Here is a 26,922-nt window from a genome sequence, read left to right as displayed (position 1 = left end):
GGGCAGGACAGGGTGTCATAGAGAGGCCACTCTTGACACACACTGAGCCTGAACCTTTCCTGAATTCCTTCCAGGCTCTAGGCTGGAGCAGCTCTCAGAGGAGCTTGCCCTGGTTTCCCAGGCAGCACCTCCTCTGCAGCCCCTGTTCACTTCCTGACATCATGCCACATACTGTGACACTGAGTCTGCAACTGGGCACTGACCCTCCTCCAGCTGTTCCCCTACTCCAAAGTGGGGAGCGCCCTGCCCAGCCCAGTGCCGGGTGGAAGCACAGGCACATCAGACTGTCCACCTGACAGGCAGGCCCACATGCTGGAGTGTGGAGGAGGTGGCTGATTCTTGCCCTCCTTTCCTGGGCAAAGGGCTCCCGCTGTTTCCTCTCCCACTCACCATACCCACTCGGTCCTCCTTGTACTCCGCCCGCCAAAGCCGCTCCCTGCCCCCCTTCAACAGATGGAACAGTGCCACTGGGGCTTTCAGCCCTCCCTGCAGGGAAATATGGACGTGGGGTGTGAGGCTGGAAGACTTGGTGGGCCTCCTCCAACCCTTCTTATCACCGGTGATGCATCCATCCTCCCGCCAGCTCTGGGGGAGGGGCACTGGCACCCATCATCCCAGCTGAGGAAACCAAGGACCAGAAAGCCCAGAGCTCAAAGAACCCAAGCCCATGGCTCCAAACCCACCAGCCCTGGGCCTCCCTTCTCTAGGCTCTGACCCAGCCCATCCTCCTGGTTAAGCCTGCCCTCTTCTTTCCCAGGAAGCACACCCAGAGCCCAAGGTGGGAGGGCCAGGGAGCGGGGACACAGGCCCTGAAGGGTGAGGAGGGAGCAGAGGTGAGGAGGAAGAGACTCATGCACAAGTGTTGTCTTTTATTTCCTTCCTCAGGCAGCTGCAGCTTCCCACCAACAACACCTCGAAGCGCAGGGTGGAGATGGAGGGGTGGGCATGGGGATGACCCTCGGAGCTCCAGGGCCTGGGACTACCCTGAGAGGTGAGGGCTGCAGGAGGCTGCGAGGCTCCCGTGTTGGCTGGGGGAGGAGCCCACCCCAGCAGTGACAGCAAATCACGGTGGCTACGTGGGCTCAGAGCTCGGCTGGGGGACAAAGGTGGAGAGACAGACACCAACCTCACGACTCAGCTGGTTGGGAGATGGGGGGCCAGATGCTGACCCTGACCCCTGGCAGCACCCACAGCAAATAGGTCTGCATCAATGACTCTGAGTGTCGGGGGGGAGAAGGGTACCTCCGGGGGCTTAAATAAAGGGGCAGGGGGCAAGGGATGCGGCAGGAACAGAGTATGACCGTCTGGCCAGCGGGCCTAGCCTCAGGGGCCCCCGAAACAGTGCGGAGCCTGCGCCGTGGCTTGCGAGACTCCTTGGCGGGGAGGAGGGAAGGTCTCGCAGCCAACGTCTCGGGCCCCACCTCTCTGGGCTCTTCGCGATCCTCACTGGAGGGTCAGGCTGGGGGAGAGCGGACGGGGCAGGGAGATGGGTGCCAGGGGGCCAGGCGGGCCTAGCGCAGGTCCTCCTCGTCGCCCTGGATCGTCTTCTTGATGCGCAGCAGCATGGTGGTGAGCCACTGGTCCAGCCGGGAGATGGCGTCGTACTCCTTCACCTGTGTGCGCCGGGGGACCGGTGTCAGGAGGGGCGGCCCACCCCGCGCCTGGCTCCCGCCCTGTCACCAATCCTAGCCCATGGTCTCTGTTCCCAAGAGCCTCCAGGCATGTCCCTGTCAGCCTCAGTCCCCGAGGAGGAGCAAGGGGAGGCGTGGGCCCCGACCCAAGCCGGGGCGGCTCCCTTCTGTGTCTTTACTGGCCTGGGCGTGAGGCTTCCCTTGGGGGGAAGAAAGATTTTATGGCTGAAAAAAAAAGTCCAGTTTTCTTGTTTTACGGATGGGAAATTGAGGCCTGGAGACATGACAAAGCGGCGGGATGGACCTGACGAGTTTTGTCTCTGTCATCGTTCAGAGGCCTACGATTGGTGATGGGCACCCAGGGAGAGACATGCTTGACAGATACAGTCTGGAAGACATAACGTGGGTCTAAGCTGGATGTAACTGAGTTCCAGAAAGCTCAGAACAGGGTAAGGAAAGGGAGAAACATCTCCATGGGACGGTTCTATCGGGGAAGCTGCCGGAAAGGGGGACCCTCCCAATGCTGCCTCTCCGGCACCCTTTGCTCCTCCTCCCTCCTGCTGTCGGGGAGGGGAGAGGGAATGATGCGACTCATTCCCTCCCTCCCTGCACATCCAGGACCACCCGAAGTGCCCGATGTGAGACAGCCTTAACTGCTCACCCAGGGGGACTCTGAGTGGTGCAAAGACCCTGGCCTTCAGGAGCAGACAGATATGGGCTCCAACCCCAGCTCTGGCCCCGAGAGGCCTCAGTGCCATCATCTCTAAAAAGGGGAGAACACTCCCCGCACCTCTTGGGGCTACTTGTGAGGATTCTGCAGCGACTGGAGAAAGGAGTTCATGGCCAGGGGCTGGGACTGGAGATAAAAACGGGTGAAATTGGGCTTCCCTGGTGGCGCAGTGGTTGAGAGTCCGCCTGCCAATGCAGGGGACGCGGGTTCGTGACCCGGTCCGGGAAGATCCCACATGCCGCGGAGCGGCTGGGCCCATGAGCCATGGCCACTGAGCCTGCACATCTGGAGCCTGTGCTCCGCAACGGGAGAGGCCACAACAGTGAGAGGCCCGCGTACGGCAAAAAAAAAAAAAAAAGTGTGAAATTCATGGGACCACATCTGACAAGGGCAGCCACCCCTGCCAGCCACTCACCGCCTCGGTGTAGCTGTCCACGTTCTGTTCCTCGTGGGCGTCTAACAATTTCTGCAAGAGAATGGCAGGCGGGGCTCAGGGCCCCAGGCTGGCCTGAGGCCTGACCTGGATGAGATTCACACACACACTATCTGGGTGAGTGAAAGTCCGGGGGACTCCCATGCTGACAGGAAGGAAGGGGCTGTGTTCCAGCCCTGCCCTCCGCATCACTAACACAGAACATCACGTGTGCACGCGTGCCCGTGTGCGTGTGAGATCCCGCAGCCTCCCAGCTCTGCCCCCAGCTCCGTCGTTGACTGAATCTTACTTGTCTCATCCAGAAACTGGTGACCCAAATGGCAGACGAGGGGGAAACAAAAGACCCTTGAAAAGTACTGTACAAATCTCGGTGATCGTGCTAACCAGAGCCAAGCCTCCAGGCTCCCAACCACATGCCCCGCTCCAAGCGCAGACGCAGGAAAGCGCTGGCCTGAGCCCCCGGCACTCACTTTCATCAGCTTGCACTCCCGGGAGTCGGAGAACGCAGGGAATAGCTCCTCATACTTCTGGACAGCGAGCTGAGTGTCGGCGAGGGTGGAGGGGAGGTCGAAGGGGACAAGTTAATAAAGAAGGGCCCTCGGAGCAGCTGGCCCAGCAGCCGAGGGGATCGGGGGCCGCTCTGGCCCCGAGTCAGCTGTCTGCGCCACCCCCCAGCCTCCAGTGACACTGGGCTCTGTGCTTCACGGAGCTGAGCTCAGTGCAAGCCTGGCTGCAGAGACAGCTGCAGGGGACGGGGGGCGGCGGGGGCCTGGGGGAGGGAGGAGGGTTCCCCAGGCCGGTGCTCAGTGCCTCTCCGGCACCCGATCCACCCAGGGTAGGGGCAATGGCAACAACTGCCTGGTACTGCCTCATAACAGCCCATCCTATGCGTCAGGCCTGACGCCGGGCACTTCTCACGTTTAACCCTCACGAGGACCCGGGGAGGGTCAAACGATGGTGACCCTATTTTGAAAGTAGAAAACAGATCCAGAGATGGTAGTGACCTGCTCAGGGCACAGGGGACGTGTTGGGGATCTGAACTGGCCTGACCCCAAAGCCCAAGCTCTCACCTGCCCTGCCAGATGCCGGCAAAGGGAGCAAGGGTGGGGCTCAGACACACCATGTGGCTGAGGATGGGGCAGCTGGAGACGCCAAGAAATCCCAGACGCCAGGAGAACCCAGCTCCTCTCCCTGGCCATTCTCCAACCCCTCACCCAGCCCGGACCCCTCTCTTGCTAAGAAGCCCTGAGAACAAGCGGGTCTGGCATTTAGGCTCTGGTTCAAATCATGACACTGGGAGTCAGAAAGATCTGGAATCCTGGGGCTGCAGTTTACTAGCCATGTGCTTTGAACAAGGGACTCTGGTTTCAGCCTCAGTGTCTTCAACTGTAAAATGGGGCGACCATGGTATCAACCTCATGGGGTGCGGTAAGGACTCAAAAAGTGCTCCCACAAAAGAAAAAGCCTGGCACTGAGCAAGTCGGGAGTTGGAAACTCAAAGGCTACAGGGACTGAGCGAGTGAAATCAGGGATAGAAACAAGCATTTCCTGCTCAAAGGCCGAATGCCAGGGGCCAGACGTGAGTGAGGGGCTTACCCTCCGAAGGGGAAAGAGGTGACTCGGCCTAGTGACAGACACTGGGCTCCAAGGGCAGTCACCCTGTGTGTGGGGGGGTGGGGTAAGCTCTGGGTGGGCCCCCGGGCCTGGGCTCACCTTGGCGTTGAGCATGTCGATGCAGAAGTGGCAGAGAGCCGCCTTGAAGAAGTAGTCCTTGGCGCTGTACTTGAGCAGTGGGCTGTCCATGGCATTGGTCCCCACCTGCAGGCACGAGGAGGCGGGCAGCCAGAGGGCCAGGGTCACTGCCAGGCACTTGGGGGCCAGCTGGGAAGTGGGTTTGTTCCCCAGTGGGGCCCTGTTAACCCAGGACCCTGAGGGCAGGGAGAAGAGAGACCGGCCCTGGGCAAGTCAGCAACCAGTCTGTGAGCGACCGAGGACCATGGCATGATGGGGAGTGGGGGTGTGGCCACAGGGCTGAGGCCAGGTGTCCGTGGGCTTCCCAAGGCGCCCGCGATGGTGGAGGGAGAGGCGGCCCTGCTGTCAGGCCCGACAGGAGGCTGGCACATCGGTGGGCAGAGGGGTGGCAGGCTGCGGGAACATGAGAGGCGGCGCCCGCCCCGCTCTCCTCCGAGGCCAGCTGCCTGCCTTTCTCCTGGCCAGGCTGAGCCCACCAGGGCGGCCGGGCCCCCCCCCCCCAGCCCTCCCCGCCCAGCAGAGGGGAGCCTGCATACCCAGGGGACACCCCCTCCCGGGCCCCTTCTAGCAGGCTCCTCAGCTGCCCCTGGCTACCCCGGGCCTCGCAATTCTTCCCACTCTCTCCCTGACTCTGGTTCTTCAGAGTTGGCCTCACTCTGGGGCCGCCTGGGAAGCGCCCTGTGAGGAGTGTGGGAAGGGCCCGTCTAGGAAGAGGGCGGTGACACCGCATGGGGTCGTGGGTGGAGAGAGTGTTCAGCCAGGGGGAGCACAGGGTGAGGGCGTGGGGATGACCGAGGGAAGTGCAGAGAATGGGGGGGGAGGGCAGGGCACTGGAGAGGATGAGAGACAGGACGAGGGGCACTGGCAGGCAGGATGGGGCGCCACGCCCGCCCCGCCTGCCCCCACCTGTTCGTAGATGTCAATGGCCTTCTGATACTGCTCCAGCTGCGCCGCGTAACCAGCCACCTTCAGCAGACACTTGTTGGCAGAGCTGAATGGGGCAGAGAGAGGGGAGGGAGGTGGGTGGTAGCAGGGTCTGGGGCCCTCACCGAGGGGCTGGGGCGGGCAGGAGGGGTACCTGTTGGACTCCTCGCCTTTGTAGTAGTCTGCAGACTGCTCATAGTGGGCGATGGCCTGGGGAGACACGGGCGGTGGGGGGAGGGCGAGGGGCCAATGCAGCCTTCATCACCTTTGGGCACAATATGGCCCGGGACTCACCGGAGCCCTTTACCCAGGCTCTGCCGGTGCCCCGTGCTCCTGTCCTGGTCTCAGAGGACTGGCCTAGGCAGCCCTCCCCGGCCACTGGCCTGGCCCCACCTGCCACTGACCTTCTCGATGTCCACCAGCTCCGTCTCGTAGATCTCAGCAATGGAGATGTGGTGCTTGGCCGCGATGGTGAACCGGCCCTGGGTGAGATGTGGGAAGGAGCCCTCAGGACGAAAGGCGTCCTGAGTGCCCCGTCCCAGCTCAACCACACCCCTCCGGGTCCCCGAAGCTGGATCCTCAGCCGCCCCTGGGAGGGGAGGTGTGCAGAAGAAGGTCCCAAGAGACAGAGGGGCACGGGGCTTAAAAGGGAGGCTCTAGCATGAGCGGCCTGGGTCCGAGTGCTGCCCTGACTGGGTGACAGTGGGCATGTCCCTCCACAGAGTCTCCAGGGGACACAGGCAGATGGAGCAACACTGAGGTAACGTTTGCACAGGGACTTGCCAGAAGCTCTGGCCCAAGGAGGCATGTGACAGATGGTCCAGAGAGGCGGAAGGACCAACCCAGAGTCACCTGGTACAGGCTCCCCGCTGCCTAAGAGACAGCCTCCCTCCCGGCCTCCCTGTCCCGTGTGGCCACACAGCCCTTCTCACAGGTCAACCCCTGCTCCAGCTTCCCCTGCAGGCACCCAGGGCTTTCCCCAAGGATGCCTTCCAGCTCCCAGAGGGGCTGAGCACCTCCTACCTGCCTCCACCCGGTGGGGGTCCAGATGCCTGGCCCGCCACTCACACACGAGCCTGGTCCATGGCTACCTCCTTGCTGAGGGTAGCAGGAAGGGGCAAGGCCCTGGGCTCAGCCAGGACTAGTTTTGGGTCTCAGCGACTCCTGTTGGTAGGTGTGGGGCCCTGAGCGAGTCACGTCTCTTGTCTGGGACCCTCTTTCCTGACTGTCAAACGGGATGACAACAGTGCCCACCTCACGGGGCTGCTGTAGGGGAGACTAAACCACCCAGCTCAGAGCATCTGCTTCAATACATGGCCGCCGCTACCACTGCTGTAACGACACTACTACAGCACGGCCCTGGACCCGGCAGGAGGCAGGGCCCACGCTCCTGCCCAAGGGAGGGATCTGACAAAGGTAGAGTGCGAAGGGGCAAAAAGTGGAGTTGACAGGAGCCAGGGCCTGGCTTTGGTCCACTGTCCTGGCTCCCTGGCCTCAGGCCAGCAGCCGCCTCTCTGGACCTCATCTGTCGATGGGGATGCTCCCTGGGGCAGGGCAGGGGCTGAGCTGACTCTGGGCCCTGCCTACCCTCCCCAAATCAAATGGGACGCTGGCGGCGGGTGTCTGGGTAAAGGGAAACGCGCCGGATATGCGAGGACCCCAACAGCAGTGACGTCTACGAGTGAGGACAACGACGGCCTGTGGGAGGCCAGAGGCAGGACCTGGGGAGGGGCCGCCAGCCCCTGTGACGTGCTGGGAGCTACCACCAGGAGCCAGGCTGGTGAGAAGCTGCGTGAGGACCCAGCCAGCCCAGCCCGGCTCCGGTGACACCCCTCACCCTGCCAGTCTCCCGCCTGCTCTCAGGGCCGGAGGAGGAGAGGGGAGGCTGGGGCAATATGGTAGGACTTGGAACGGGGTGGACAGGACACGCAGTGACCCTTACCATGTCTGTGTATATCTCAATTGCTCTCATCAAGCAGTTAATGGCCTCTGGGGAGAGAAAAAGGAAGGCAGGGAGGAGAAATGAGAAGGTGAAGTCATTTCAGCAGAGGCCAAGGAGAGGAGGAAGGTGCAGGGCTGCACTGGGAGAGGCCAGGGCTACGCATCTGAGCAGGGAGGGAAGGTGAGGGGATCCCCGAGATGCAGGAAACCTGGTCAGGCTAATTTATTCTGCTGTGACTTGCCGGGCACATGCTTTCAGGGGAGCCCTGTTGATACAGCTGCCCTCTCCCTCGGGCCAACACGACGCCACCACCTTCCCAGCAACCCCTGGGACAGGGCATAGCGAGCTGGTGGCCAGACTCCCGTGGGTGTTTTGGGCCAGACCTGCCAAGGCCCTGCCCTTGAGGATGAGCTGCCGGCAGAGGCGGCAAAGGCTGACATCGGAGGAACGGCCAGGTCCCACCTGGGCTCTGCCACCCTTTCACGGTGGGACCCTGAACCAGCTGCATCCCCTGGCCTCCGTCTGCGGCAGGAGGCGGCTGGGTGCTGTGATGCTGAGGCCCCTGCGGTTGGGGTCTCCACTATTCTGCCCACATCCCAGCCTGCAGCAGAGCCCTCTGCACCCTTCTCCACCTGGCACTGCTGCCTGCTGGCTCCTCAAGCCACAGGTTTCACCGACAAAACACACACACTGGGGTGGCACCTGGGAGGAAGAATTGGGGTACCTTTATTGTACCACCTTTTGCAAGTTTTTAAATTTGGGAAAGGCATTTTTTTTTTTGACAAGTTATTTGGAGGATAGAGGGAAGCATGAGTGGGTGGCATTTTCTAGCAGATAGAGATGAGCTCTCGGGTGGATATTTTTTTAACACCATTTTAATGCATCTCAGGAGGAAAGGGTGTTGGGGGAGATGGAGGGAGATGGACAGAGAACCTGGACAGACCACAGCAGGTGGGCTCTGAGCTGGGGCAAGGTTGAAAATTCACCCCACAGTCCAGCATTTGTAAGCCCCCTGGTCTGCCGCTGGGGTCTCCAAAGTCAGCAGGGCCCACTGGGCTGAGATGCTGCAAAGAAACTGCAGGCCCGGTGTCTGCTCTCAAGGGGCTAATGGTTTCGTCACGCAGGGAGACATGTGAACAGAGGCTCTTAGGCCCATACCTGTGGCTGGCCCTTCAGGGAGTCCACAAGCGCCCTCCCCAAATTTACAGGCCAAAAGGGGGTGTCTGTGAGCACTACTCTGGGGGAGGGAGGATTGGTAGGTCGGGTCCAATTCTGAAAGCCCCCTCGGGACCCCTAAAATATTCAGAGAGCGTACACCACTGGGTCAAGGTTCTGAGGCTGATGGGGGAAGCCTGAGGCAGCAGGGAAGAGAGAAAGAAAGCAAAAAGGGGCAGAGAAGGAGAAAAGGGAGAGAACACCACAAACAAATACAGCCTGAAGCAGTGTTACTTTAAAACACACACACAGATTTTGTGACAGAGCATTTCTGGAAGTAACTGACGAGCTGGCAACCCAGTGGTAAGGAGGATAAGGAACCAGGGGTAGGGCTGCAGTGCGGGAGCTGTGCACACCCCACCCTGCTCCGTTCTCCACCCAGGGGGCTGGATGCGGCCAGCAGGTCCCCCCTGCAAGCGACTCACAGGCTCCCTCTCCTGGAACGATGGGGCGCACAAGCAGGCACCTACGGGCAGAGTGGCAAAGGTTGCCGGGTGAGGTTAGCAGCCCTGGAGGGGGAGGCCGGAAGCTCCCCTGGCAGGACAGGCTCCCCTGCAGCGGCCGCCCCGGGCCTGCTGGCACTGGCCTGGAGTGTTGTCAGCAAGACGGCCCTTGCGGTGGCAATAGGGGAAGAAGGCTTACCCGCAGGCAGCGGCATGGATTCACAAGGTTGAGTCCCCTCGCTCCAGGACAGCTGTCTCTGAAAGCGGCAGGCTGCCAGCTGCCACCCCAGCCAGAGCCCTAGCGGATTACCTGCTAACTTACTGGCTAAACCAGCTTATCTCCGGTCACCAGGACCCTGGGGGCGAACAGCCCGCGCACCCCGGCACACCTGCCCCCGACCAGCCACCTGCAGAAACCGGGAGCCAGAAAGGGGCTCTGGGAGTGATCCAGCCCCAGAAGGTGGGCAGGGAGGGCTGAGGCCCAGAGAGGGGAAGGCGCTGGCTTAGGGAGACAGGTCTCCTCAGTACAAGGGGGCAAATCGCAGAACCCCACGAAGAAGTAGAATGGGTAGAAGGAGGACGCCACATGTCTGGTACACAGCAGGTACCCAGTGAGGCTGGCAGTGAGGTTGGGGGAGCACATGGGGGAGGGCAAGTGGGGGTCTGGCCACTGCCCTGCCCTGGGTGCACGTGTGCGCACACACGCACCCCTGGGCCCAGCTCCCCGGCCTGAGTCTACCTATAGCAGCCGGCAGTGGCTGAGAACCAATGACAGCTGTGGTCATCACCTCCCCCCTCTGCCCTCAGCCACCGAGGAGGCAGCAGGCCACCCTCGGCCCACACTCAGGGCAGACTCGCAGAGGGAGAGCAGTGACAGGCGCCTAATCGCTTCCTTCCACCCTGGCAGTCCCAGGCACAGGCTCAGCTGCCTGTCGGTGGTGGGGAGGGGGGCGTTTCCAGGACTCCTGTACGAAGTGCTGACACAGGGCGAGGCCTCTGAGGCAGGTGAGGCAAGCAGCGAGGCCCCGGGGAGCTGGCCACCTGCTTGGGGAAATGCGGCAGTGATCCACATGGGCCCTCCGGCTCTGCTTCACACGGCAAGCAGCGAGGGGTGGAGGCAGGGGGTGTCCAGGCCAGGCTCCCATCTGACGGGAGCCGAGGGCTGCCCCTTACTGGACGTTTATCACACTCAAGGGGCTGTGCTGGGCACGTCTGTGCTTTATCTCACGTGTGGTCTCTGCTTTACCAGACCAGGAAATGGAGACTCAAAAGATTAGGTGTCTCCCCGAGGTCACAGGGGAGCAGGCTCCCCCGGGCCTCAGAGACCACAGTGAGCCCCACCCTCCTTGACTGGGGTGGGCAGTCGAGACGCGGTGGTGCGGGGACGCTGCCGCTCCAACACCGCTCCCGGCTCAGCACCAAAAGCTGGAGCCCCAGCCGGCACCGCTCCCGGCTCTGCCCACACTAGGCTCTCCCCTGTGCCACAGCGCCTCCTGTTCCCTGAGAGCCACCGCCAGCACCAAATCCACCCCTTCCCACCTCAGCATCCAGGGCAGAGAACCAGGCTCGCTGATCTGATCCCTAGAGAAACCAAGTTGGCCTCTGAGCCCCAAGATGGGCACGTCACCACACCTAACCACTGCTGCCTTCCCACCGACGCCTCAGCCACTCTCCACGCTTCCAGAGGCTAGGCACCGGGCCACACCCCAGACCCGGGCCCTAGTACCCCCCACACACCCTGCAGAGCATTGCTGCTAGCTGAAAAGGCTCAGGTCAAAAGCTGGGGAAGGACGCAACATCACGGTGCCAGGTGGGGCCTGTCCCCCGGAAGCACAGGGGCTTGTTCGAAGAGCAAGTGGTGCTGTGCACATGCCATGAAGCCTGGCCTCAGCTCCCGCCCCAGACATCAGTCCTTCCAGTCACTTTGGAGCAGCAGCTGAACGTCACAGATGCTAGGGCAGCGTCTGCAGGTCGACCAGTTTCCCAGAGAGAAGACAGGCTGGGGGTGGGGGCCCTCTGCGGGGGACGCACAGACTTCCCTGGGTGATTTGAGCTGAAAACAAACCCAAGGTCACCCTGGGTCATCATCACATCACCACATGGCCTGCTGTGGCCCAGCGCTGCCAGCCAGGTGCACTTAGCTTTGTGCGGAGCGACAGCGGCCCACCCAGTCACAAGGCCTCCCCTTGGTTCTTGCTGAGCCTGAGCTCATACGTGTGAGACACCCGGCTACACAGGAACCACCCGTCAAGTCTGGGAACAGAGAACAGCTACTTGGTCCACACAGACGCCAAATCCTCCACTGGGAACTAGATGTCCCGATGGCGACAGCGAATCCACCACCAATTCCCCAGTGCTGGTGTGTGAACCAGTGCTCACAGATCCTTGGAGAGACCCCCGGGCACTGGTGACAACTGCCCTCTCTTGGGAAGGATAGGCCTTTATCCCAAGGTGATGCATCTCCTTTCTTTTAAAAAAATTAATATTCATATATTTCCCATTCTCTTATGAGTGAATAGTGATAGCAGATGGTCATTTAAAAAAATGAGATTGTTGGGCTTCCCTGGTGGTGCAGTGGTTGAGAGTCCACCTGCCGATGCAGAGGACACGGGTTCGTGCCCCGGTCCGGGAAGATCCCACGTGCCGTGGAGCGGCTGGGCCCGTGAGCCATGGCCGCTGAGCCTGCGCGTCCGGAGCCTGTGCTCCGCAACGGGAGAGGCCACAGCGGTGAGAGGCCCGCGTACCGCAAAAAAAAAAAAATGAGCTTGTTAAAATTAAAAGTTGGCAACCAATGTCTGGCACCATGATTAAAAAATAAAATTCCGGGGAGACGCAAGCGGGAAATAAATAAATAAATAAATAAATGAAAATAAAATAAAATAAAATAAAATAAAATTCCGGGCTTCCCTGGTGGCACAGTGGTTGAGAGTCCGCCTGCCGATGCAGGGGACATGGGTTCGTGCCCCGGTCCGGGAACATCCCACATGCCATGGAGCAGCTGGGCCCGTGAGCCATGGCCGCTGAGCCTGTGCGTCCGGAGCCTGTGCTCCGCAACGGGAGAGGCCACAACAGTGAAAGGCCCGCGTACCACAAAAAAGATAAATAAAATTCCAGCTCCACGAAATCCAGAAGTCTGGTACCCACTGGGTTGCGCTTCTACTTCAGAATGAGCCCCGGGGGACAAAAACGGTTTCCTCACAGTGAGTCAGTCCCAAACTGGGCTTCTGTCCCCAGCACGCTCTCATTTTAAGGAACTTGTTCTCTGCAGCTACATCTCTGGGATCGGTTCTCTCTGACCCCATCCCCACCCCCCAGGGGGTAGGGAAGCCAGGTTAGGATAATTTCCGCTCCTTTTTCGGCAGCAACTCCTACCTGGCTGGTCTCTGAACCCCCTCCCACCCCCTCTCGCATGTTAATTCTGACAACAGAACAGACTTTCCTCTCTCCTGGCATGCGGTGGGTCTGAAATGTAACTCCCACTCCCAAATGCTCCCAGGCTCCAGGAGGGGAGGGGAGCGATCAGCTGCAGGCACAGAGCAGAAGGGGAGGCGGAGGCTTGGAGCGCGATGCCAACGCCAGCCGGAAGGGAGCCAATTCTGAAGTTAGAGCGCCAGCGCCTCCGGGCCAGCCTATTGCCTACTATCTTGGGTCGGAAACCTGAGGCCTCCTCTGGGTTGGGGCTCAGCTGGCGCTCTGGGCTGCCAGCTCCAGCAGCCCACAGAGGCCCTCACCTTGGGGGTCGGCTTTCTTGAACGCATTGCCGGCGTCCACAAAGCAGGTGGCCGCGTCGTGCTTGCTCTGGAGCTGCAGGTGCAGCTGGGCTGCCTGGCAGAAGGCGTTTCCGGCAGCTGGAACAGAAAAGGGGGATCCCCGTCTTAGGGGGGTGCTCCACGCTTTAGGTTGCTCAGACAGGGCCCGGGGAGGTGGTCGAGCTCTCCAAGGGCAGGCAGAGTCGCCGAGAGAGGAAGAGCCTGGCCGGGGTGAGCCGAGGTGCAGACCTAGACCTCGGGCCTCCTGACCCCAGAGCTGCTGCCCGCACCCCCGGCCCAGGGGAGCCTGGAAACAGCATCCCCGGCAGAGTGCCGGCTGAACCGTGGGATGGGGCTGCTCGGGGGTGCTGGGGAAGAGAGTGGCAATCAGGATACAGCTACCCCAGACCCCCCACTGCCTCTCCCCTTCCAAGACTGACTTCTCCCCGCACGGCCCCCAGCCCTTTCAATCTAACTCCCCGGCTCCCCTGCCTCTGTCCACATGCCGGTCCCTCGTCCAGAGTCGCGGCAGGTTGAGCGGCAAGGAGGCCTCACAATGTCCACTCCCCCAGGGGCTTCACGTCCAGAAAGGGAAACAGGACGGAGATGCTACGAACTTGAGAGCATGGGGACCAATGCCCATGGGTGCAGGGAGGCGGAGACCACACCTGAAGCCCAGGCTGTCCTGTACTCAGCTGCGAACTGCCACCTTCCAGGCGCCCCAAGCCATCCTGTTCCCACGTCTCCGGCTCCTAACCTATCTGACTTGTGGGAGACAGTGGGACCCCTTCTCCTCAAAGGGTAGGGGCTGTGCTAACTGGGAGCTCCAATGGCCAATGCCAGCTCAGTCCTGAGGCCCCTGCCCTTCGTCCTCCTCCAGCTGAGTCTGAATCACAGAATTCCTGAGCTGGAAGAGGACAAGAGGGCCTGGCCCCCATCCTGTACCTATAGAGCAGGAGGCTAGACAAAGCCACCCAGGTTTTCACTATGCATGATTTCTTTCTTGTTTTTAAGGGCTCCAAACTTGAGTGCAGAATTTCCAGAGAAGTAGTATCATTGGGGGAAAAGTTAAAAAAAAAAAAAGGCCTAAGAGTTTTGTTTGAATATTTGGGGGAAGGAGGGAGGTGACAAATTTTAGGAGAGAAGCACCATCTATGCGATTGAAAAAGAAATATTCTTTCTCTAATGGTATTGTTACCTTAGGAGCATATAAAAATACACATAGGATCTGGCTCTAGGCATAATACATGCTATGAAAGCTTAGGAAAAAGCTCTTCTAATTTTCAGGACACCAAAAATATTCTCAGAAAACGACAGTCCATTCTGCCCTGTGCCTCCACACCCCGCCTTCACAGCCCCATCCCAGGTTTCGTTTCCTTTGTAGTCGGAAAGTTCCTCCCTGGGTTTCAACAGTCTTTGCTTGATATTCTTGATCCAATCTTGCTGATGTCTGAAGCCATGTTATGAAGTCAGCCCCCAAAGGGCTCGAGCGCTGGCTTTTTGAACCTCTCTTCCAGGCCTGCAGGTAGCTCCCAAACAGATCTTTGGCCCCTTGGACCTCCAGGAGCTCCTCCCTGGACTTTCCTGGCGGTCCAGTGGTTAAGACTCTGAGCTTCCACTGCAGGGGGCACAGGTTCAATCCCTGGTCTGGGAACTGAGATCCCGCATACCGCACTGTGCGGCCAAAAGATTAAAAAAAGGGCCCCTCCCTACCCACCCACCTCTCCTTGGCGGACGCCGCCCAAGCTCCAGCCTTGCCAGGGTCTGACCATACCCCTCCTGGCCAAGTCAGAAGGGCCACTCCGCCCACCAACACAGCCTGTGAGAGTCTCAGGAGGCACGTGACCTGGGATGCCCTTTTCCGGGAAGAGGCCCTTCCAGTATACTATGATACTGTGTGTGTGTGTGTCTTGCCCCAACTGGAGTGAGAGCACACAGATGGCTGGGGACCTTGTAAGTGCTCCTGAAGTCTGCCAGTCTGTCGACTGGAGTCCTATAAGGGCTTCCCCTCCCACTCTAGAGGGAGGGGTGCTGCTAATAGGAGCGGGAGATGGAGCTCGCAGCTGCCACTGTGCTGGGCTGACTGCTCTGCGTGGGGACGACTGAGCTCCATGAACCCACATGACAGCCCCGCAGGGTCAGGACCGTTCCTTTCCCTGTTGCCGTGCTAAGGAGGAAACAGTTTTGGAGAGGCCAGGTAACCTCTCTGGGGTCACGTGGCCAGCATGAGCTGTGACACAGATCCAAGTCACTCTGGCTCCAAAGGTCAGGAAGCCACATGGGGCAGGTTAAGCCCTCCAGCTCCAGAGTCAGAGTTCTGGTTTCTGAATTCTGCTTCAGTCACTCACTAGCCGTGGCGTGTTGGGCAAAGGGCTGGGCCAAGCCTCAGTTTCCAAATCTGTGAAATGGGGATGTTAATGGTACTGACGCTCATGGTGTTGCTGTGATGATTCAGTTAAATAATGCAAGCTTGGTGCTTAGGGGAGCGCTCAATAAATGGAGCCATGATTAATGTTATTATTGGAACCACTTGAATCATCCCCAGCCCAGAATTCAGACTCTGATGGAAGTATTAGGGAACTGCTTCCACGGAAACCTGAGATTCTTTCTTTCTTTTTTTTTAGTAGAAGTATAGGTGATTTACAATATTGTGTTAGTTTCAGGTGTACAGCACAGTGATTCAATTTTACATATCTATATATTCTTTTTTCCGATTCTTTTCCATTATAGGTTATTACAAGATATTGAATACAGTTCCCTGTGCTATATAGTAGGTCCTTGTTGGAAACCTGAAATTCTGAATTTAAGGAGAAACCCCTCAAAGAGCTCATAATCTACATGGGTCTATCTGAATTCAATAATCTATTTATCCTTATCCTCTAAGTTCTCATTCCAGGGCCCTGTGACCCAAGTTGTAAAATAACCCAGTGGGCTCGGAATGACCAGATGGCAGGCCAGTGGGTTTGTAAAGCTGGAGATGGCATTGGTGGGGGAGCTGCAAGGCTGAGGCCTCAGCCAGGCCTCTGGGACTGGAAGCTGAGGGGAAAGAGGAGAAAGAGCCATGGAGGCGCTCTAGCAGGGATCACATACCACTCCAGTTTTTGGCCATCTTGAACATGTTTGCTGCTCTGGCGTAGATTTCACATGCTTCCTCTATTTTGGATGAGCCTCTGGGAAAAGGGAAAGGAAAAACAGGTAAGAGAAAGATCTGATCTGGTATCAAAGAGAAAGCAAGCCAGGGCTTCCCTGGGGGTCTGGCGGTTCACTAAGACTGAGCTTCCAATACAGAGGGTACTGGTTCGATCCCTGGTCAGGGAACTAAGATCCCACATGCTGCACAGTGAGGCCCCCCCAAAAAAGGAAAAAGCAAGCCTTCTGCCCCAGCGACAGTGGAGATGTGTCCTTACATCGCCCGCTGGATGGTGGCCCCAGCCCCAGCATGTCCCCGTGAAGCCAGCTTCCCAAGTCCAGCTACGGCTCAGGCCTCTGCCCGGGCTCAAGGGAGATGGAGCTGGTGGCCCCCAGCCCCCATGCAAAGGCTGGCTAGGCCCTCGCTGGGCAGGTCTGGGCTGGACCCTCATTGTGGGGGGGGGGCCCTTCCCAACCACCCCCAGGAGCCCTGCCTCTGACAGTCTCCTCCACTTTCTGCTCAGATGCTCGGTGCTGACCACTGGATCCCAGGCTCTCTGCAAATCCCTTTTCCCCACGAGACTGCAAAGCATTCTGGGGGAAGAGTCCATCCTTGGACACCTTGTCCTTTCCTCAATGCCCTAACCCTGTCCCTTGCACACTGCAGCTGTCCAATGAAGACATCTCAACCCTAAAAGCGTGTTGCTGCCAATTCACGACTAGGCAGGTATATAATGATACAGACATATAAAGAAATACTGTTTTTAAATATGTACACTGAAAGTTCCCATTTGTGTTAAAACAAAACAGAAAAAGAGGGTGAGAACAGAAACATACATGTAAACATAGAAGATTTCTGGAAAAATACACACACAAAAAATAGAGTATTTTTCTCTAAGGTGGGGTCTGTAGGACTGGGTGCCAGGTGTGGGAGACAGACTCATATCCCTCGCTAGGACTGTCTGGATTTTAAAATCGTCTGCATATTTCCTATTTGAGAAAAAAGATATGTATATATTTTAAATATTAGCATTTACGCTGGGTTCTGTGATCCAGCAATGAATTACATTCCTAGCAATTTATCCTAAGAAACTAAGCAGAGGGACTTCCCTGGTGGCACAGTGGTTAAGAATCCGCCTGCCAATGCAGGGGACACAGGTTCGAGCCCTGGTCCGGGAAGATCCCACATGCCGCGAAGCAACTAAGCCCGTGTGCCACAACTACTGAGCCTGCACACCTAGAGCCTGTGCTCTGCAACAAAGAGAAGCCCACGCGCAGCAACGAAGACCCAACGCGGCCAAAAATAAAAATATATAAATAAACTAAAAAAAAAAAAAAAAGAAAGAAAAAACAAAGAAACTAAGCAGAGAAGCTACAAGGATGTTCAGCACAAGATTATTTAAAATGGCAAAATAATGGGAATTCCCTGGTGGTCCAGTGGTTAGGACTCGGCGCTTTCACTGCTGGGGCCCAGGTTCAACCCAGGTTGGGGAACTAAGATCCCACAAGCTGTGAGGCTGCCCACCGGCCACCCCCCCCCACAAAAAATAAAGCCACACAAATAAATCATCTTCACTGTCCTAGCCCTCAGCGCTGTGTCAACCGGCCCTGGAACCTTGCCGACACCAGCCACAGAGGGTGAGGGCCTCCGACATAATTCTGGACGCAGTATGGGGAGCACCCCTGCCTTCTGCACTGCTGGTGAGGCAGGGCCAGCGTGCCCACGCTTTGGAGGCACATCAGATGTTTGTTATAATAATCAAACCAGAGCCCCAGAGTCACCCTCCCTGGAGATCTCACTCAGCAGGTCTGGGTGGGGCCTGCAATCAAGATTTGTAACAATGGCCTCAGATGATTCAGATGATCAGGCGAATCTGGGAGGGAAAAAGCTGACCTACACTGACCTCTTGGGAAGCAGCCACCAGTGACTTGTCCCATGTCAGGTAACATCGGAAGGCAATACCCCCAGGGCGGGCTGGCAGAGTGGCTGGGACTGGAATCCTGGCTTCCTGAATCCAAATCGCACCAGGTAAGCTGCTTTAGATGAAGTCTCCCCTCTGCCTTCTGGGGCTGTGCTGACACTGCACCCACCCTCTGCTGTCCCCAGAAAGCAGCCCTGAGGGATGTGGTGACACACACCTCCCACACTCCACCCTGCTGGGTTCCCCCATCTTCCCACCACAGCTGCACAAGACGCCTTGGGCCTGGGGCCCCTGTTTGGAGTGAACCCACTCCTGGCCCTGGAGAGGTGAGGAACTTTCACAAGTTTTGGGCAGAAGAGATTTCAGAAGGGTCCCTGGGGGCCAGGCTACAAAACCCCCTGGGGGATCTTCTCTGGAAGGTTCTCTGAAAGGAGTCAGGTGCACTCACAGGCCAAACCACAGATCTGCCCACCCCATGGATCCCCTAGCGCATCCTTCCCTTCCTTGTGGGTGCAATTAAATCCTCTCCAGACCCAGACATTCTCTGAAAAAGCTCAGGTTCCCGGAGGAGCAGAAATGGCCCGTCCCACCACAGAGAGGCCCAAAGCCCGGTGATAACAATGAGCAGAGTCAGCCTCAGCTGGCTTGTCGCAGCTCAGTGCGACGGGGCAGACTCAGAACACAAGGCCTGTCAGCTGCTGGGCTGAAATTCTATGATCCCAGACTAAGCTGGGCCAACCCCGTGCTGGCTCACTGATTCTAACTGTGGGTGGAAAAGCCAGAGGGATTAACATCTGCTCAGGCCTCCAGGCCTGCCTTCTCCTTCCCCTCAAAGCTTGGGTCCTGGCCACTCCCATGACCAGGCGATGACAGGAGAATCTCTGGAGCTCTAGCCTCTTGCTTTAGAGATGGAAGTGGAGTCATCAAAGGGGAAAGTAATATGGCTCAGGTCCCTGGCGAATCCTGAAGGAGAAACCATTCACATAGCCATTTATTCAACTGGGGAGCAAATATCTGAGCATTTATTACGTGCCAAGCACTGCAGGTAACAGTAGCAAACAAAGGAGAAGGGCCTGACCCTCACTGAACAGGACATCAGCAAGACAACTGCAGAGGGACCGGGGGACGAGGGGCTTCTCTGAATGGGCAGGTCAGGGCAAGCTGCTGTGACTATGTGAGATTTAAGCTTAGTCCCCAGAGATGACGAAAGAGCCATCCATGTGAAGCGGGAAGCACATTCTAGGCAGCAGTCACAGCACGTGCAAAGGCCCTGAGACAGAAACAAACTCGGCCAGTTCAAGGAAGAGAAGGGGACCAGGATGGCTATGGTCCAGGGAGTGGCAGGCATTGAGGCTGGAGAGGTGGACGGGGGACCCCATGCTGGAAGCAAGGACAAGGGTTTAGGCCCTATAATAAGGAGCGTTCTGCAAGGCAAGAACGGGCAGAAGGAAGAAGAGCCCAGCTCCTCTGCTTTTCCAAGCTGTCTCTGCATGTGATACACCTGCATTGTTTACTACAGGATTTCTCTCCTTGGTCAGGTCACTTCAGGTCACTCATCTAAGAGTGGCCTCCCCGACAAAACCCACAAACTCGCTGAGGGAAAGAAACCAGGCCTCCCTTGGACCCCTGCACAAGGGCCAGAGGGGCTAGCTGGCCCTGCATCTTCTCAAGAGCCCAGGTGGCTGTGCCTGTGAGAGCTGACTGTCCCTCCCCCCACCGATCCCCCCAAACTGCCTCTGCTCCGTCCTTCCCATCACACAGCTCTGAGCCACACTGGGAATAGAGGGAACTGGTTTGGGCCAGGCTGGTGCAGGGCTGTCTATAATTACCCCACTCAGCTTTGCTTTCTCCCCTCCGCAAGGCGGAGGAAGCAGTCTCAGGTCTCCCAGGCACAGCTACCATCCTCCAGTGGCTGCCATATGGAGGGAAGGGGGTGGTGCCAGGCATGCACAGATAGCCTGGCGGGACCCGGGCCAGGGGGTCCGCAGGGCAGAGTCTCAGCCTCCCTCCTTCCTTTCTCCATCCCCTGGGCACTTCCCGGCTCCCAGAAACAAGCCACCCACCCAACCTGCAGTCTCCTGAGGGCCTCAGAAGGCAAGGCAGGTGGAGTAACTCCCATGTTAGGTCCCCGACACTCCCTAAACCCCTGTCCTTCTGCGGCGCCATAGACACCTGCCCTCAGCCCCCTCCTCAGCCTGAAGGTCCCCGGGAAGAATGGACCCAAGGGCCGGTCCGGCCCTGACCTCCCCTCCTTTGCTGTGCATCCTCACGACTCATTACGGTGGCCTGCCAGGTGCCACCTGAAGCAGCACAGAGAACCTCACAGTCACCCTCTAGGTATGACCCTGGCTTACAGAGGAGGAAGCTGGGGCTCACAGTGGTGAAGGGGCTGGCCCAAGCCGATGCTGCCAGGAAGCGGCAGGGCCGGGGAACCTGCCCTGCCTCTTGCTCACCCTGTGATCCAGGAAGCTTCCTTCCCTGTGTCCGAGAGTCTTCTGGAAAAGGAGGGGGCGCACAAGCTCCCTGCCTGCTCCAGCCTCTCTGGTCGATGAAACAGCCAGCGCTGCTCAGGTTTCCCTCATCTGAGGAGGAAATGCTGCTCTCAGCGGGAGCCAGCCTGAGCAGCCTCGAGGCCCCGAGGGAGTCATTAAGCCAGCCCCCCGCTGAGCCCTAGCCCACCTCACGGAGTGGCAGGCTGAAGGTACATCAGAAAACAGGCCCCTGGCACCGGGAGCAGCGGCCCCCCCAGCCTCGCCCCCCTGCCGACTGCACCGGGGCTGGCTAAGCCAGAGCCGCGGGGTCTCTGGGCATCTCTTGGCCTCTCCTCCTCCATCGCCCATGAGCGCTAAGCCCCTTGCTGCCCCTCTGGCTCTGCGGTGCATTGAGCTCCCGTAGGGCCCCAGGAACGACGGAAGAATCCAGTATTACACACTAACTGCCCAGCTGTGAAATGCCTGGACGGGCAATGGGGAGAGAGAGAATGCACTTGGGGGCCGAGAGACCTGGGCTGAGGTCAGCCTTGGGCACTTTGCTAGCTGTGTGGCCTTGGGCTAGTGATCCCTGAGCCTTGGTTTCTTTATCTGTAACACAGAGACAATGAGCCTGACCTGGGAGGCGCCTCGTGAGGATGAGAAGGCGCAGTACCTGGCACACAGCACAGTGAGGCCCGGAGCAGGCGCTCAAACAGCTGCTATTATATGAAGGAGGAGAAATACACCCCAAGGGCTGCCGGCCGCCCGGCAATGGGAATTCTAGAGTCGCTCAGGGTGGGTGGAAAAATCGAGGACCACAGTCAGGCAGGCCTGGGCTCCGGTGCTGGCTCGTGGTGCCCCGGCCTCTGCTTCCTCAGCTGTAAGCGGGGCTAAGACACCACAGCCGGCAGGCCTGCTGGAGGCACAAGGAACACCCCCTGCCCCCGCAGGCAGCAGCCAGGAGAGCGCCTGCCACACGGCAGGTGCTCAGCCAACGAGAGCATCACTCGCTTCAGGCTGGCGGAGAGAGCAGCTTCTGGAAATGTTCTCCTTTCGCATCGCAGTGTGGGCTTCATCGCCTTACCTCCAGATTAGCTAAGCGGCGCCCCTCCCCTGGCTTCCACAGAGCCGGGGGCCTCCCACCTACCCTACCCACTGAACACCACACTGATGGGGCTGGTTCCCGGGCCATCGCCCTCCTGCCCGTGAGCTCAAAGGCAGCGGCCACGCCTCCCACACGGCCCAGCAGGCCTTCCCATGGTTTTTATACGGATGCCCTCTGCAACCCAACAGGATTCCTTCATCCCAGCCAGAGCGCCCAATGGTTCCTATTCTTAAAAGATGTTTTGGAAAGACCCTTGCCTCTCAGTAGCCCCACTCCAAACAGGAGTGTCGAAACCTCTGTGTGAGCAGACAGCAGGGTCCCATCCATCAAGAGAGGCAGAACCCTCAGACTGCAGGGAAATGACAGCCGGCTCCCCTGGAAGCCTTGTGTCCCCTCAGGAAAGCCTCCACTCTGAGCCCAGGCAAGAGAGGCTGCGTTTGAAGTTGTGGATCTTGGCAGCTGGCAGGGGACAGCGAGTCACCTCGGTGCCCAGCTCACCGGCACCCCGGGGTCCTGCGTGCTCTGCAGGTGGAGGGTGGTCTGGAAGCCGGCACTCCTCAGCCAAGGGCCCAGGGGGGTCCTGGATGGGGGACACCTACCCAGAGGACCTTGGCCGCAATCTCTGCCTCAGGAAAGCCAGCCTCCAGGGCTCCCAGGGGTTGCTGGTGCCCAAGAGCGGTTCAAGCAGGAACTGTGTCAACATTTGATCTGCAGGCTGCTGTCTGTGCACAGAAAGCACCCCGTTATCTCTAGTTCTCCAGCGCCTCGGGCTCAACTTCCAATCACAATACCCAATACTAATACTGTTGATAATAGTAAGCACTTAATAAGCACTCACCAGGGTCAGGCACCATGCTCGCAGCGCTTCACATGCATAACCTCATTCTCTCCTTAGGACAATCCTACGAAGTAGGTATTACTATGATCTTCAGTTCAAAGAAGAAACTTAGCTAAACACACTGGTATCTGAGTGGAAAGAAGTTTTTATTTTGGATTTGGGGGAAGGGGTCACGGGGAGATGTCAGGGACGACAAAAAGCACCAGGAACAGAACCACTGTTTGGAATCTGCGCAATCCCGAAGGGGTACAGCGAGAAGTCTGGATCCCTCGGGAGACAGGCAGCAGGAAGGAAGAAAAAGCGCATCTTGCATCTCCCCTCTCCTTTTCCACAACTGCATCGTCTTTGGGAAATCGCCACCTTTCTGCTTCCACAGCAGAAGTCTGGGCTGCTCTCCCATCTCCTGAGCCCTGGCTGGGGAGCTGAGGAGGGGAGGGAAGGTACAGAAGCAGCTCGGATCTGTGAGCTGGCTGGTACAGCCTCCCTCCCAGGCTGCTGGTGCACCAAAGCCCCCTAGTGTCTGGCAGCCCAGAAACAACGAAGAGCAAAGAAGGCCTTAACAGCTCAGGTGACGGGGCTGCCCCCGATCCCAGGCGGGAGCAACCCTCCTTGGCCCTTTTGACATGAGCAGAGACCTCTCAGTTTGGGCTGCTGTCATCGCTGAGGTTCCTGAAAGGGGAAGGAGGAGCAAGAGGGACAAGCTGAGCCCTGACACTCCCCGCTCCAGTCCTCGGAAGCCACAGCGGGTTGTGAAACGCTGAACCCCAGCAACCCCGGTTCCAGAGGGAAGGTGTCAGGAGTGGTTCCCGCCCATGAGGCAAGTCCTCTCGGGCTGGCCCCTCCGGCAGACAGGCTTTGGTCAGGAGGGTCTCGGTCTCTGTCTGCATCCCTGTCCTGTGCGCTAGCCTTGCACCATGGCAACCGCTCTTGGAGCTGAAGGGTCTGGGATGAATACACCTGCTCTTTCTTTCAGATGTTTGGAGAAAACTGTCACGTGGGTGGGGAAGATGGGGGAATCAGAGGAAGGAAAGCTCCCTAAGACGCCTAGTTAGCCAACATCCTCCCTAAACGGAGTGCCCTGAAATGGGCCCGAGCATCAAGGACAAACTTTGTGTGGCAGCAAGAGGGCTTTGGGATCAGACAGGACAGTGTGTGAACACGATCTCCCACTCACCAGAGGACTGGGCAAATATACCAATATCTCTAAGCCCCCATTTGTCCACCTCCACGGGGATATCGTGAGGACTACATGTGAGGACACAGGTAAAGCGCCTGGCCCAGGCCGGACTCAGACTCAGAGTGAGCACTTAATAAACGTTATCAGCTATTATTACTGTCACCGTCTTCACTCTCCCCAACACCAGCTGCTGCAGTCCTTTCTACAAGGCAAATGGGAACCCTCCAGCACTGGCCCTACTATGGATTGAATGCTTGGGTCCCCCACCAAAATTCATGTGTTGAAACCTTAACCTCCAAGGTGATGGTATGAGGAGATGGGGCCTTTGTGAGGAGATTAGGTCATGAGGGTGGAGCCCTCATGATTGGGATTAGTGCCCTTATTAAAGAGACCCCAGAGAACTAGTTCACCCCTCCCACCGCCCTTTCCACAATGTGAGAACACAGTGAAACAATAGCTGTCTATGAGGAAGCAGGTCTTCATCAGACACCAAATCTGTCAGCACCATAATCTTGAACTTCTCAGCCTCCAGAACCATGAGAAATAAATTTCTGTTGGTTATCAGCCACCGAGCCTATGGTATTTTGTTACAGCAGCCTGAACAGGCTAAGACAGGCCCCCATTAAAATCCTCAATACTCTCCAACACCTCCTCAAATCCAAGCCCTTTGTCAGAAGACCCTCCAGGACTGGGCCTGGTTCTTGTTCAGTCTCACCCCCTTCTGCCCATTCTACGTTTATGGGCTAACACGGAAGCCCCTGCATTAAACCTTCATCTGGGCCTTGCTCAAACTGTATCCTCTGCCTGAAGCAGTGCTCCCCCGCCAGAGGGTACCCCTGGAACTCCTGTTCATCCTCCCAGATGGAGGTCTCTCCTCTGGGGAGCCATCCCTGTTCCCTTTAGATCTTGGTTCCCCATCATTTCGGGCAGAACCTCCCCTCACACTAGACCTCTGTTCACACAATTCCCTCTGCCTAGAACACCTTCCCCAGCCCCCACTCCCTTAGCATGACCTAGGGTTCCTTGGGGCCCAGCTCACACCTCACCAGAACCTTCCTTCAGCTCATGCAGCTTCCTCTCAGGTCAGGAACCTCCCACAAACGACAGAATCTAGCCCTTAGTCACATTTGACAATTTTGCTTTACTAGTGTTTTAGCAAGCGTTCATCTTGCCTTCCCAACCAGGTGGCAGGTGTTTCAGGGTCTCACTCAGCTGCTCCCTCCAAGCACGGCCCAACAGTACACTAACCCCCAGTCCAAAGGGACCAGACACCAAAAGCCACCCAGGAAAACCATTACCGAAAACTGAGCTCTTAGCCCCACCCCAGAACACTGCACTTTTATTTCTCCCCTTGTGAAGGAAGCAGAAACACACATACCCTCTCCCCACTCTTAGCCTCCAAAATAAAACATTTCTCACTTTATCAATACAGGCCATCAGCCCCGGATGTTTCTCCACACCAGGCAATTCTCAGCCAGGTTACTCAAGTTCTTTCACTAAACATAATCCACCCTCAAATAACAACGAGCGGCTCCCATCTCCTTTCCTGGAAAGAACCCTCCCCCACTTCATTTCTTACCAACCTCCTAACACCATCTCTCCCAATCCCTGGTCCTCCCCGCAAGCCCCTTCCCCAGCCTTCTGGATGACTCTCCCAGCCTCACAGCCCTCCCCAACCTCTGCCTGTCTCTGCTGCCAGGCTCCATGAGGCCCCCTCCTCACAGTTCTTCCTAACTCACTACAAACTCACCCGGCCTACTGCAGCTCTCCTCCCAGGCCGATGAGCAACACAACCCTCCTCAGTCCTCCGCGGCCTTCTTCTCCCTCCACCCGGGGCCTCAAGCCCCCTCCCCTCACCCTATTAAGTCTCCATGGCCCGGAGTTCCGTTCCCAACCTCTTTCATCTCCTCTCTCATCACACCGTTTCTCCCTGCTCTGACCCCCCCATCCCCACTTCTCCCATCAGACCCCTACCTTGATCCCCACCAGCCCCGTACAGGCTCCACACCTGTTTCCTTCCTGGAAGTAACACTAATGGTAGCTAGCACTCTCAGAGTGATAACCACGTCCCAGGCGCAATTCTAAGCACTTTACTTGCATTCTTATTCTATACTAGGAACAAACCTGAGATAGATTTCACTAAGCTCCCCTGTAACAGGGAAATTAAACAGCTTCAGGAAATGGCTGTTGACACTCCTAAGCCACTAAAATGCCTCAAAGGATGGCCAGCCAAACAACTTTTACGAGCCAACATGAACTTTATGTGAAATGTCTGCCGCACTGCAGGTGTTGGTTCTGTCTCCCAGACCCCTTCAGCGATATCCTGGGCACGCCACTCTCATCCTACTCACAATGCCCACCCAATCCTTACTCAAGGATCACACAGCAGGCCTTCGGCCCCTTTTGGTTTACTCATCTCCCTCATCTCTCCCTTTTAACCCTCCAGTTCCTAAATCAAGCCTCACCCCACCTTAGTCTCCAGCCTCCCAGTCCAGGCTTCTTCAGAAGCCGTAACTCCATCACCCCAGGGATTCCTCTGCTCAGATCTCAGGGTGTCAGGTCCCCTTACACTACTCAGCCGTGACCAAGACCATACCCATCCCAGACACCTCACACATCTCAGACCTGGGCTCATCATCCCAGGATCACCTTAGCCCTGCGCCCTGAGCCTGCGTTCACACAAATCCACCGCCCCAGGCCTTGGAAAGGTGAAGCCCTCGGGCAGGGGTCCTCAGTTCCAGGGACCCAAGACGCCCGTCTGGGATCCTTCAAATAGGTTCTCCTAGAGCTCCAAAAGGCTTCTTGACCTGGTTGCCCTCCCAGGTTCCCTCAGTCCCGGCAGGCCAGGTCCCCTTCAAGGCCTGAGACCATACTCCCTCGGCCCAGGTTCTCCACCAGCCCCTTGGCCCATCTTCAACCTGGGTCCCCTTCCTGCCTCCAGATGGTGTCGCCTCGGCCTGGGTGTCCTCAGCCCAGGGCCCTTCTACCATCTGGGACAGACTCTCCTCAAACTATTCTGCCAATGCCACAACCCGGGCACCCTGGCCCTCGGCCGGTGTCACCTCTGCTGCCTTAGACCATGTCACGTAACCCCGCAAGCCGCCCCCACCCCGTCCTCTAGGTTCGAGCCCTTCGTCTCTATCGCCGCCCCAGTCTATGACTCCTCTGTCCTCTCAGTCTAGGTCCCGGCCGGACCCCTCGGCGCGGTTCTTACCCAAAGAGGCCCGAGAAGAAGGACTGTGAGTTCTTCACTTTGCGCTCCGCCTCGGCCAGCAGCGCCATCGCCTCCGCTTCCTTCCCGGAGTTGTCCATGGCGGCCGCAAAGGTACTCAACAAACCGCCCGACCCGGGCCCTCGGAGGACTCAGCTGCGGCCGGGCGGCGGTACACAGGTCAGGACAGCTTAGTGGTCTGCGTTGACGTCGCACCGGCGCGCGCCTCAACGCGGCCCAGAACCACGTG

General features: G+C 58.0%; 1 protein-coding gene across 2 annotated transcripts; it reads right to left on the bottom strand.

Moving 5' to 3' along the window:
- Nucleotides 1-854: 854 nt before the first annotated feature.
- On the bottom strand, nt 855-26,922 carry NAPA (NSF attachment protein alpha). Of its 2 annotated transcripts, XM_060130017.1 has the most exons (11): nt 26,676-26,917; nt 15,910-15,989; nt 12,802-12,918; nt 7,413-7,459; nt 5,875-5,952; nt 5,625-5,680; nt 5,453-5,537; nt 4,508-4,612; nt 3,265-3,333; nt 2,777-2,827; nt 855-1,613 (listed from the first exon to the last, which is right to left on the bottom strand). In XM_060130017.1, the coding sequence occupies exons 1-11, from the start codon at nt 26,771-26,773 to the stop codon at nt 1,512-1,514; spliced, it is 888 nt and encodes a 295-aa protein (XP_059986000.1). In that variant the 5' UTR covers nt 26,774-26,917; the 3' UTR covers nt 855-1,511. The 2 variants fall into 2 exon arrangements, with proteins under 2 accessions (XP_059986000.1, XP_059985999.1); XM_060130016.1 differs by lacking the exon at nt 5,625-5,680 and having other exon boundaries at nt 5,875-6,059; nt 26,676-26,922.

This window comes from Lagenorhynchus albirostris, chromosome 19 (genome assembly GCF_949774975.1).
Source record: "Lagenorhynchus albirostris chromosome 19, mLagAlb1.1, whole genome shotgun sequence".
NCBI classification, from domain to species: domain Eukaryota; kingdom Metazoa; phylum Chordata; class Mammalia; order Artiodactyla; family Delphinidae; genus Lagenorhynchus; species Lagenorhynchus albirostris.
This window is presented reverse-complemented; position numbering and strand designations above follow the sequence as displayed.

Bases quoted from the DNA above. Each gene is read 5' to 3' on its own strand.
- NAPA (XM_060130016.1), bottom strand. From the start codon at position 26,773: ATGGACAACTCCGGGAAGGAAGCGGAGGCGATGGCGCTGCTGGCCGAG. The intron at 15,990-26,675 runs GTAAGAACCGCG...CCCTTTTCCCAG, and splicing joins TTCTTCTCGGGCCTCTTTGG to AGGCTCATCCAAAATAGAGG. The intron at 2,828-3,264 runs GTGAGTGCCGGG...ATTCTCTTGCAG, and splicing joins GGGAGTGCAAGCTGATGAAA to AAATTGTTAGACGCCCACGA.